A 12,814-nucleotide genomic window follows, 5' to 3' on the forward strand; every position below is an offset into this window, starting at 1 on the left:
CAACATGGAACCACTAGCCATCCTCGTTATTGAAAGACCCTGCTTCGGTATCTTCCAATAAGGGGTTATCAATCATGTTATCTTAATGACTGAGTCAGTTTTAAGTAAGCACTCAGAGCCGGCCTTGGTCACAATACCAGATGTTTGTGACGAGCATGCAAAACGATAGCTGACACGTATTACTTTCTATCTAGCCGTTTTATGTTACATAAAGAACAATGTAACTATATAGACGAGAGTTAATCTAAACGTTTGCAGATTGATTTGTGACATAACAAAGAACGAACGTTGTTAAAATAGTACACACATATCAGCTTGACTCAGAATAAAACAATCTAAACATTTGCGAGGAAATCTATAATTTATATAGTACAGCTCTAAGTCGAGTTCAGTAAGGTACATTCGCCATGACTTACCAGATACAGAAAAAAGATTGTATACAATGTCAACAATCTGGTGTTTCCATGTCATGTCGCTTGAGCTCTGATATGAGTTCCGAACATAAACGGTTAAAAACAATCAAAAAGCACTTACTCCTAATGAACGCCTTAGCCAGGGTGCAGTATGTCAGCGTTTGATTACAAACCATGTCTTTGTTTTCCAAGCTCAACAAGACATGTACGCAAAATGCAGGTATTCTAACATTTCCGGCCTTCTCTTGTGAAGACCTTTAAATGGAAAAAACAGAAAAATTCAGAAAAATACATCCGCAACGTACCCCCTTGTGAGAGGGTTAGTGAGAAAAGTGACCGAAAAAGGTACTCAGTGGTTGTATGGCCGATGCAAAAATGAATATTATTCTGTTTAAGTTTATAAGCTTTTATTATATGCTTTCCGGTGGCTTACAGAGATTTATCCGTAATTAAAATATATAAATTTGATAGTTTTCACTGTTTAAAAACATTAAGCCCGCTCTCGGGTCCAAATCAACGCCAGTGCGCACTGGGCGTGGACACAATTTCAATGGCGTATTTTCCAAAATGACGTTGTGTGCGCATACAAATTGGCGCATTTTTTTTTTTTTTTAAAAAGGTATAATTAAATTTCTTTTAATTCCAAGATTAGGCAAATAATAAAAAGAAAAAAATGTTTAAGTGTCAGATAGCAATATATATTTCACTTCGAGAACTACAATAGCCAATATTTAACTCTTGGCTACGCAACTCGTGCAATATTAATTTTGGTGCTCACTCGTTTTATTTGTATTGACATAATAAATTTGCTCAAATGTTCAAATAAGGGTTATTGTATGCATTACCTTTAATTTCGAAAAATGGATTCTCTTTACGCAAGGTTATATATAACATCACGAAATTGTCCAAGTTAAATACCAAGCAAATATGCTACGATTAATTTAGAAACAAGTCATAACAATAAGAACAGGAAGGTTAAACAGTTTCCACGTATTCGTTATTTTAGTTTATCAGTGGAAGGTTTGCGTCAATAAAATTTTGGCCTTGGGTGGTTAAACTGACTCACGTGATAATTTACGCTGCGAAAAGTAGTTTGTTTTGTTGGATTTCTGCAGTGCACACTTGGCTGGATAACAGCAGCAATGAGCAGGTAAATATTCCTTATGACATATTTTTAATGCGACTTCAAATGCATTTTAAATTCAGTTTTTATAGTTTGCACTTCTGAAGTTGAAAATAAGACTTCATAAAACAACTTGGCTCGAGAATTGTTTTAATACATTAAAACATACCATACGTTCTTTACAAACTATAGATATTACTATTTTTTCTTCGTCTAATGAACAACAATACCGCTGGTGTCTTTTCAACAGAATATGTACAGACAAGAGTTATAACTATTCTGATCTTACTTCTTAACTTCATCATCTTTTCATTTATACACATTTACAGACAAATATCGGAAAATATAAGTCATGGGAACTTCTAACATATTCAAGAATCTTATGTCTTTTTGACAGGTATTCAAATGATTCCAGCGGTGTTGCGGCAGCCATGGGAAGTGGCTCTTACAAGTACCCAGCAGAGAGGGATCAGGGTGGCCATCGATTGGAAGCACAGAAACAAGATCAAGTTTCATTGCAACGTTCGAAAGAAGGTCAGGTATGCTTTCTTAATATTCTCTTTCTCCATATTGTACTGAATGTGGTAATTGCGTAAAGAATACCATTTTAAGTATTGAAAATTCGCGTCAAAATGGTTGTTAAACATTTCAGCCAGTAAGCAAATGCTGTACGGTGTATTTTGCAACGTTATTGCCATATTAGAAGAATTTGAGCAACGAGAGCGACCCGACTGGTGCAGACCTCTAGAATCGTCCCGGCTGAAAATATCTGACCAAAGCAGAAAATCAAATGAAGACGTAATAAATTGTTGTTTTTTATATCTTAAGTCTTCATTAAACTATCGACGATAATAGAATTATAGGGAACTTCTTAATATATATATCTGCCACAAATAACACTAAAACAATATTTATAATCAATATTTTATATAATTATGAAAATAATTAGTTTTACTTTTAAACATTAAATCATTACTTTTAAACGGCGTAAATGTACTGAGTACTGGAATATATTAAGTCAGAATGAAACGATACAAACTTAGAATGTGTTTGTGCAGATAAAGCACATTCTTGAGACCCAGCTCCTGCTATTTGAAAAACAGTCCAACTCCTCCCCGGCGGAAGTGAGAAACGAAGTTGTCGACGAGTTGAAGAAAAGGGTGCTGCAGTGGGCTGGTTTTCGGGCAGATGAGAAGTGTGATGGACAAACAACTGATATCTACGTGGCACAACTCTATGAAATACTAGTTCGCGGAAAGTCTGACCACAACTGCTATCATCGCCCAAGGTAACCCTAAATAAGCTGAAAACGTTTAAACTGATGTATATAAAACGATTGTGAAACTTATTTTACAACATTTTAGTAATCACTGTTGTGGCACGATGTTTCGCGATAGTGTAGACTTGTGTGCGGCTTGGTGACCAGAAACCAAACTGTCATGCGCCCAGACCAGGGGTCGAACCTGGGTGAGAGGCGACTGCGCTCCCCTTTCATTAACCGGACAACCTAAATGTCCATTCCGACCAAACATTCGCAATATTTTTACTGCTAAATATCGTTACATCGGCACTTAAACAATTCTGTTTTCAAAACAAATCTAAGCCGGCAGTTACACATTAAACCAAATATAACATGTTTTGGGTAAATTAAGTTAATTTACGCTAAGTCTCATGTGTAAGTCACCTGTAATAATACCGAAACTACTGTTTTCAAAATATCCGAGCCTAACTTTAAGCCTTAACCAGAAATACGTCATCGTTTTCCACTTTTGAATGATTAACCTTATCATTTTGAATAATCTGGAGTGAGAGATTTTAGTCATTCAATGCTTGGACTTTGTGCAGACTGCTCACTTAAAAGTAGGATAATAGTTATGAGAAAGATAAAAAGTGCTGTTTTTTTAATACAAGCTTGCAATTAAAAAATAAGAGTCAAACATTGTAACTGAAAAATTGTAATAAGTTATGTCAGTTCTATCTTGGCTTTACCCACATTTGACATACTTTCAAAAACAAAAACGCTTAGTTGTTTCAAGCAATTCAATGACCAATGTTTAAATACAAATGACACATTTCTTTATAATCATCCATTTGCATTCACAGTCCCGAGGTTTCCGAACGCACTATTCAAGAAACTATGCCGTACATTATGAGTGGCAAACATGACCAAATGGAACTGGACAGAGAATTTAAAGACAATCGAGCAAAGACAGCGACATGCCCATACACTCGTCGCTCAAGAAACATTTCTGGTGGTAAGTTACTGTAGAATAGCATTGTTCAACAAAGGCATACACGAAATAGTGACATAAGTCTTACTCTGACGATACTACTGCGGAAATGTTCCGTCAAATAAATAAGACTCAAAAAAAGAAAAGATTTAAGAATTATTAGCATCTTTGCGTTTATATGAGTTCCTGAAATAAAATGTCATGCATGTCTAAACTAAATAAAGTACGCGTTAATCAAAACAAATAACACTGTAGCCTCGTGTTTCTATTTCAATTGGTTAAGCTTTTCGTTTGAAATAGATTGAATCCGTTTTACTTGTTATGTGTTTACATAGATCATGTCCAATTGATAACTAAAGTATTTATGTTGCATTCGTATTATTTTACACTTATGATTGTTACAGGCGCCGACCGGATTATGCATACAATTCCAAATCTGAAGCATGAAGTTCTGAGCGATTTAGAGCGCCTAAGTCGCGAGTGTCCTGTTGATATGAAATAAACGATGAAACCATGAACTGTACTTTAGAACAATTTTTCTGACATCTATTATTGCTGTTGTCTTTCTTCATTGTGCATCATAGGATAGTGAGTTTTATGCTTCACCATAATGTTCCTGTGTTAACTGTGTAAATTGTCTGGAATAAAGATGCAATGCTTATTTGTGTCCACTGTGTTGTTACCAGTAGATATGTAACGTGTGGTAAGTTAATTTTATGTTGTGTGAAAAATCACGAACCGGAAATTGAATTTGATGCTAGTGCGATAAGAGCACAATTGAACTACAGAAGAAGCAGCCATAATAATGATGATATTGTTTAAAGTACACAAGGATAAAGCCCAGCATACAATGACCTAAATTCACTCAACTTCACTTGACAGTAGAAAAACAAAAACAATAAGATATTCGAGATTTTACAAATGAAGCTACTGATCGACTTAATTTGTTTTTTCGTTTTTGTGTGACCTTTCGTGGATATCGCTTAGACTTTGACGTTGTGCCTCTAATTAGGTTATTGATAAAAATGGCAAATTCGGCCAACTTGAACATTTATATAATGAATTCGTAGATGGCATATGTATAATAGGTACAATTAGCTCATTTGCATATACACTTCTGCGCCAGTGAAAAGAAGTTGATTTCTTAATCAAATGTCAATATAGGCATCGAATGGATAACTACAATACAATTCATTAAAGGTATTTAATACGCAAGGCTCGGCTCCAAACAATGCATACCATGTGAAGGTAATTAGGCATAAATTATTTAAGCGAAACAAAACTCTATACCAATAACCGTTGGGATGAAGAATTATACTGGTCAGGGAACACATTTTGCCCGTACCAGTTATTCTCCCACCATGTTAATCCTGTGTTTAGCAATTCCATAATAATTATAGTTTATATCAAATGAAAGTTTATGTTCAAATGAAGCTTCGAAATATGAATCCTTTTTTTTTCTCTGAAGAAAAGCAATTTATCATCAATTAATAATTGGTAGAGTACACTGTTGTTTTAGTGGATTTTAATTGATATGCTTGGCACGTGAATTCGTTCTGAAAAAAAACATACATTGTAAGTCTTATCACCTTAAACTTTATAGTAGAAGTTTAACATTTTCACTGTGAAATTTCATTCCAAAATATTCAAGAAATACCTTCATTTCCTTGTAAAAAGGGGTTCAATTTTAATAGGAACACGCTTAAAAAGTTTAAGAAAATTAGAGATAAAAATAGACCCAACACTTTTTTATGTGATCATAGACAAATATTTTTTTTAAATGAAAATGATTGATAGAGCAAAATCGAAGATAATTTTTTATGATAAACTGAAAGTTGTTTACGTCACGGAGTATGCCTTGGAATCTGTCTCATATAACTACATCTCATCAACCGTAACTATACACCTGAAAACGCGACCTCTTCTTGTTTTATTAATAGATGGATACAATAACCCTTCAAGAATAGTGTCGACTTAATAACAAATCACATACCTTTTTAATAAATAATGATATTAAAGTAACTCATGAGTACATTTTTAGCATTGTTTTTTGGGTAATACTATCTAGCATTTCGGTTGTGATGCAAAAATGGGTGAAATTAACAAGATACAATATAATTTTTTAAAACGGATATAAATATTGGCCACCATGACATGCTGAATTAAGGTAACTGGCAGGAATTAAAAACGAGCCGCCATGCAAATTTTCATGAAAAGGCAGATGCAGTACGATCACGAGATAATCCGTAGTACAATGCGTCACCTGTCCACTCAATAAAGAGTTCATTTTTGTAGTAATCGCAAGCAAAAAGTGAGCAGTACTCGTCCTCGTTCAAAGATATAATTCAAAATAATGTAGTTTAAATAAAGATAACGATTTTCGAAAATTCTCATTGAAATCATACATGTCCTGTTTATTCTGTATTCTTTGAAACCCGTTGTTGAAAATCAAAATACGCTTTTGCAGTATTCTATATTGGGTGCATTACAATATGTCATGCTGGTTTATTCATGGAAACAGTTCATACGGTTGATTAACATTTATTTATAATAAATACAGACAACCATTGTTTATCTCATAATGGAGAAATAGAATGCATATGACTCAAGGCATCCGCATTATATATACATACTCCAGGTCAGATTAAAATAGAACCAGTTAATAAGATATTTTATCTATGATCTTTTGTCAGCAATTTAGTCATAAAGTATTCAACGTATTTATTAATGCATATCGAGCCATTGCAATACATGACCGATCATGAGAAACTTATAACGATAGCTATGCCATTTGATTATATCGCCCTTTGAATACCTGTGATCGATTTAACGACCATCGTTGCATATACTGTCAGCTTATTTATCATATAGATAAGGACGAACGTAGAAATTAAAAAGTTGCTTTTTCAAGCTCAAATTAAGGCTTGCCTGAAAACAGGTGCGATAAAGGGTAAATTTTGAATTTAGAAAAATAACCTTGAGTGGACCGCCGTCCGAGCTTAGAAAGATATTCCGTCTATTTGTCATATGTACAAGATTCTTGCAACGGTCAACAAACATCTATATTATATTATATTGGAACGTAAAACGTAACAGCCTCTTCGTGTTGGTTGCAATCTGTGTTGGGTGAAAATAGTATTTAAAAGATAAATTTTGTCATTCAAAAATGTTGTTATACCTATATATAATTTATGTCAGAGGGTTTTGCTGAAACAATGAACAACACTCAGCCAAAAATATTGAAATGCAAATACCAAGCAACAATTAAAGATAAAGCATTCAAAAACGATAAAAAACAGCCGAGTCACCAAGATCAGCAGATGATGGAGATGCTTTTAAAATCTGTAACCACAAGCTAGTTTAGAACTCAAAGTTATGTTTATACAATACCTGTTTAAAATAGTTGGATAAGTTCTGCAACTGTGTAATATTCACACTGTTTAAACATTATAAGTATTATAACATTCAGTTGCAGAGCAAATGGTGAACAAACGATTCCTTTTGAGTGATTTTGAGAAACATATGGTTTCCATTACACATAATTTGACGACAGAATTATAAAGTTATTTGCCAATTTAAACCTGATAGTTCCAAAAAAATCAAAGCATGCAGCGAAAATCTATACCTAAAATAAACAAAAAGTGCACGTAAACAAAAATACATTAAAACTTATTTTTTAATGAGCTGTTCTTATAAACTGTTACTCATACGTAAATTGCAAACACCAACGAATGATGTCCGGACAATGTTTCTCAAAAATAACACGTGTAGACAAAACCATTTTCAAAACAGATCAATGTAAAGCACAATGGACAATAGCATGTATATAATAAGTCATGTTGGGTGTGTTTTCATGTATTGTGATTAATTTTAAGTAAAAGACATGGGAATAACATTCTTTTTCCATGTATTTCCATACACTAAGGTTCTGATAAAACAACAAGTATATATGCATATGTATTATGAGTCTGTATCATAAACATGTATAATTAATAAAAGCATGTTATTGTGTATGCAACATGTATTGTATTTGGATGCCGTTTGGCTGTTACAGTTAGTACTCGAGTTTAAACCTTGTGCCTCCCAATGTTCTGTTAATGTTCAGCTATTGAGCTTGCCCTGTTTAAGGCCTAGTTTAATCCTTCTTAAAGTGACCCACCCCCCCCCCCCTCACAAAAAGAAAACGTTTATAGTATACAACCTCTGTGTATTGGTCTTAATCTAATTGCCTCATTGTCTAATCAGATTTCCGATCTGAGTATCATGCTGTGCAGTTTTGGAGGTTTTATTTGAGAAGTGGACCCTAAATGGCCATGAGCCAATAAACAAATACACAGGAAATTGGCCCCTACTCTGGCATCAGTGCAATTAGCAGACGATGCACAAAAGGGGATTGCCATGCCAAACATTCCTTAAACTAAGCCTTTAAGTTCAAAAACAGCCTATCTCTTAAATTACCTATATTCGCTTAAGTATAAACAACATTAGTCCACGCAAATTCAGATCGTAATACTATCGATTAAAAACAAAACATATTATTTTTACTTCGAACGTTTGTGTACATTCTTTTAAGAGAGAATGTTGACTTAAGTTTCTCTGCAGTGAGTTTTTTTCCCAGATTTGTTATTGAGGATATTTTAAAGCAGCACTCTCTGTTATGGACAATGTAATGAGTTTATCTTTTAAAACAAGTAATACAGACAGGTTTAGAAAGACCTAATGGATGCTTCTCATTACCCTACTACCGGATATCAAAGATTGTCGACATAAAACATATCTTTGTTCTAGTTTATGTTTATTTCAATCAAAGAAGAACAAAATAAAACTCGCAACAGCAGACAAGTTATTCAACCAACAGCAAATAGTTACTTAATGAAATCAAATGAATATCATTGTATGGGTGACCTCTTTCCCTCTCCTTCCCTGAGCACGTAAACGTTCCGAAATATACAAAAAGAAATGCAATTACTTACAATTGATTGAAATCAATTCATGATAGACAACATATCGTTACAAATAACGAATTATTATCGGATAACAATTGCAATAACATGTCATAACTTGTTGTTTTTTAATCATAAACATAACTGTAGCAAATCTATATATTATCATGATATTTTATTGAGTCATGGTGACTATATATATATATATAATCAAACCAGTCATATAGCATTCTGCGGACAATCGAGCCCGACTTTAACTCTGATGCGAATATGCCTCACCACTTGCCATACTGTCTGCCAAGTTCTCTAACAAGGTCTGCAACCCACTGGGTCGCAATTTTGTCCATAAGCTATAGGGCCTGCGAAATGTCAAACACGAACCCCTCGTAGTAAGCTTTGTAGAAGCGACCTTTGTGGTATTCACTGTCACAGTTCCATCCCCAGTTACACACATTGCCTGAAACTGTTATGGTTTAAAAGCTGCAAATAAGACTAAATTTGACATTAATATTGCAGCAAATGATTTGTTTGAACAATGAATACTACAGGGACAAACCCAATCGTGCAACATTCAACGAAGGACCTATATATCGACATAAGGATCAAGACAAATGATCCACTTTAAGAATGGCATGTCGTAAGGTAATTCAAGAAAGAACCAATAAACATTGAACAACACGATATAGTTAAACTTGTTACACAAATACTAAAATATCGTTTGTGTATATGACGGGATAACCGCATTAAAAAGCTTAAAGAAATAGCTGATGTCCTAAGTAATGATTTTTATTATAAGTATGTACTCTAAAGCTTTAAGTTCATACATTTTTCACATTTACACAAACGTGACATCCTTATAATAGATAATGTTGACTTAATACTAAACCTGAGTGATATCCATTTTCACATTCCATTACACCGTTCTCATTGATAAATACATCACTCTTATCAACGGCACAAACTCAGTTTCGTCCCAAACTATAATAATTGAACAAGATAAGAGATATTGTGATGAAAACCTTTCACCAAATGTTTGATTACATATAACCATATAGTATTAAAAATGTTTTATATGTTTGGTTTGACTAATTGCGCAAAGACGATATTGTTTCGATTATTTAAACACTGACAAAGACCGATGGTAACATTATTAGAGCATTTTTTTCACTTCAACGATACATTTATTAACCTTATTCAAATCTTGACTTTATCATCACTACATTACTATGTTTCATTAAACATAAAAAGTCAATATCAGATTGTAAACTTCACTACAACGAACAACCATGCAAATAAAGCCAAAGACGCCCAGGATTGTTCTAGCCATGCATGGATGCTTCGTAGCAGTACAATCCAGTGCATTTCAAGTAAAATCATTCTCTTTACAAATTGATTTTAATTAAAATATAAGAAAACATATGTATCGCTCACCCAGAAGGGCACGTAGGACACTGGAATTTTTCTAACTTTGTCCAAACCATATTTTCGTTCTTTAAAGCTGCGCTCTTACAGATTGATCATTTTTTTTATTTTTTGTCATGGAACGAGCCAAATTTGTGAAAATGCATAGAAACCAGTTATATAAGACTGCTGACAAAGAATAGATGGCAGGTTTATATATTTGAGATCAAAAAATGAAAAACATTAATTTTCGAACAGAAATATGAATAATCTGATCTTATGTGAGTAATCTTTTATCATTGGTTTGCAGATATTTACGCAAAATCACTTTTGTGCTCTTTTGAAGACAAAAAATAAAAACAAAGTTGTAAAAATGATAAATCTGTGAGATTGCAGCTTTAAAGCAGAATAATGAATAAAGGAAATTCTGTAATATCAGTTAACAAACATTCAATTACGCATTAAAACTCAGAGGACGAATGTAATTGGCAGATCTTACTTGAAAAAACAAAATACCTGTTATAGCAAAACGAAACAAGATTTTACGAATTTAATAAACTTCCTATTCTGGGTATTTTCACTAACTGAATCATTATTACATAATTTGATTTCTATTTAAATATCTACAGGCCGATTGTTACCGTTTTAACAGTACGTTCTTTAATCTGAGGGATTCCATGTTTACTTTTTGCATTTCTTGGAAGAAGGACCTGCTGCTTCTGGTTTATCAAACGAACGCTACTTCAAAAGTGTGAAATGTCATGATATAAGTGTGGGAAGCGCTTTTGTTACGCTTAAGTGTTCGGAATACAAGCAAAACAGATCATTTTTATATTTATTCATCGTAGCGTATGCACGATTTAAAAATAAATACTATTATACATAATTACAGGTTAAACAAATAAATTTATTTTTGCATCATTGTTTTTTTATGTTCTTTCTGTTTTCTATCTATCGTATTGCTCTCCAAGTGCCCGTATCAATGAAGCAGCCCACTCACTTCCATGTTTTCCAGCAAACTGTATTGCCATGGACAACGAGAAGCAAAACCCTTCAAAATCAGCTTTGAAATACTCCCCCTGGTGACAGTCCTGTTTGCATTTCCATCCCCACTCTACAATCTTTCCTAAAAAAAATAAAAAATAAAAATATATATATATATATATATATATATATATATATATATATATATATATATATATATATATATATATATATATATATATATATATATATATATATATATATATATACAAGCATGTACATAAACATTGTTTGATGCTTGAATGTGACTTTGTACAAAACGTTCTCAATGGAAAAAGAGAAAACCGAAAAGATAAGCAACTGCCAGAAATATTGTTATATTGCAATAAAACACCTGTATGTGTTCCAGGGTTACATTCCATTGTTCCCTCCTCATTTATGTACATGGCCTTCCCGTCCTTATTGCAGACCCAGTTGCCTCTGAAAAGTTTATATCAAGTATACTCATCAGTTATAAAAATATCAAAGCGTTTTTACATTTCATCTTATAAACGAGAGAGCATGTTGAATTTAATCCGAAAACGCTTTGTTTTTTCAATGTGAATGCTTATTTCGGTATTACAAAAATCTTTATTGACGTACATATTATATTATATTTCTTAGTAATTTTAAGTTTAAACAGCATTGCGTGATCTGTTTTAATTACACATTTTGTAAAATAATTAGTATTTATGCATTGATTAATTAATGTTATCGTATTAATTTAAATAATAACCTTGAGTTGCAATCCCTTGATGGGCACTTAAAGTCCGAGAGTGCCACCCAAACCATATTCGCTTTGGTAATGTTGATGAATTTCAGTATTCACTTTTCTCCAGTAAATATGTACGTATATGTTTTACGTTGTCAGTTTGAACAAATTCAGAAGTATATGAACGTTTGTGTATATTCAGCACTGAGCACTTCGGTATTCCTATAGAAAAAAAGTTGCTTGTATAATATTGTAAGACAAGGTACTGTTTTACCCGGATGCTTAAAAGATCAAAGCCTTCATGTTAAGTGGAATATAATGGAATCAAAGTTTTGGTTTAAAACACATTAATGTATGCATATCACATGAAAACACACTATAATAAACATCATTTACATCAATTAAAATGATAGTCATATGACGAGTGTTAACATGTTTATACCGGCGATATCAGGCTACTTTGAAGGTAAAATAATTGTATGAAAATAAATATGGATTTGGTTTTTCCCAATGCCGCAGAAAATTTTCCTACCAGGAAGGTAAATTTCAAGGAATTAGAAGTTTCTATTGCATGTGAATTTTCAATTCAAATATAAAAACACAAATGAATTTTCCGTTTCCCCTGCTTATCAAGGGCTTATGGCAATGCGGACTTAACTTCCTCTATTTTAGTTGTTAATACGTGCTGATCGCTCGATATGTAACATTTTGGTCCTCATACAAATACCTTTTAAACTCACGTAGTAGATTTTTGTAATAGTAAATCACGTGTATATGTGTTCCACCTATATTATATTATTTTCTTTATAAATTTACTAAAACAAATCGTTTATTCAGTATTTAATATTTTAATCCACTCTCTAGATGTCTTGTGGTGTAAACCCAAGTTAACGAGTTCTGCTAAAATAGTTTAAAGAGTTAACTTATTGATTAAATAATTGTTTGCAAACGTTAGGATGAGCGCTTTA

The 12,814-nt window shown here is 33.0% G+C and overlaps 2 protein-coding genes across 4 annotated transcripts; one reads left to right on the top strand and one right to left on the bottom strand.

The window, feature by feature from the left end:
- The first annotated feature begins 1,410 nt into the window (after window positions 1–1,410).
- LOC128208824 (uncharacterized) lies at window positions 1,411–4,428 on the top strand. The gene is made up of 6 exons (XM_052912450.1): window positions 1,411–1,563; window positions 1,934–2,070; window positions 2,189–2,334; window positions 2,595–2,824; window positions 3,640–3,791; window positions 4,172–4,428. The coding sequence occupies exons 1-6, from the start codon at window positions 1,556–1,558 to the stop codon at window positions 4,267–4,269; spliced, it is 771 nt and encodes a 256-aa protein (XP_052768410.1). The 5' UTR covers window positions 1,411–1,555; the 3' UTR covers window positions 4,270–4,428.
- Window positions 4,429–10,934: 6,506 nt separating this feature from the next.
- LOC128208828 (uncharacterized) lies at window positions 10,935–12,797 on the bottom strand. Of its 3 annotated transcripts, none has more exons than XM_052912456.1 (4): window positions 12,587–12,797; window positions 11,871–12,068; window positions 11,490–11,575; window positions 10,935–11,237 (listed from the first exon to the last, which is right to left on the bottom strand). In XM_052912456.1, the coding sequence occupies exons 2-4, from the start codon at window positions 11,924–11,926 to the stop codon at window positions 11,059–11,061; spliced, it is 321 nt and encodes a 106-aa protein (XP_052768416.1). In that variant the 5' UTR covers window positions 11,927–12,068; window positions 12,587–12,797; the 3' UTR covers window positions 10,935–11,058. The 3 variants fall into 3 exon arrangements, with proteins under 3 accessions (XP_052768416.1, XP_052768415.1, XP_052768414.1); XM_052912455.1 differs by having other exon boundaries at window positions 12,574–12,797; XM_052912454.1 differs by lacking the exon at window positions 12,587–12,797 and having other exon boundaries at window positions 11,871–12,267.
- Window positions 12,798–12,814: the final 17 nt, after the last annotated feature.

Source organism: Mya arenaria, chromosome 11, assembly GCF_026914265.1.
Source record: "Mya arenaria isolate MELC-2E11 chromosome 11, ASM2691426v1".
Taxonomy (NCBI): Eukaryota; Metazoa; Mollusca; class Bivalvia; order Myida; family Myidae; genus Mya; species Mya arenaria.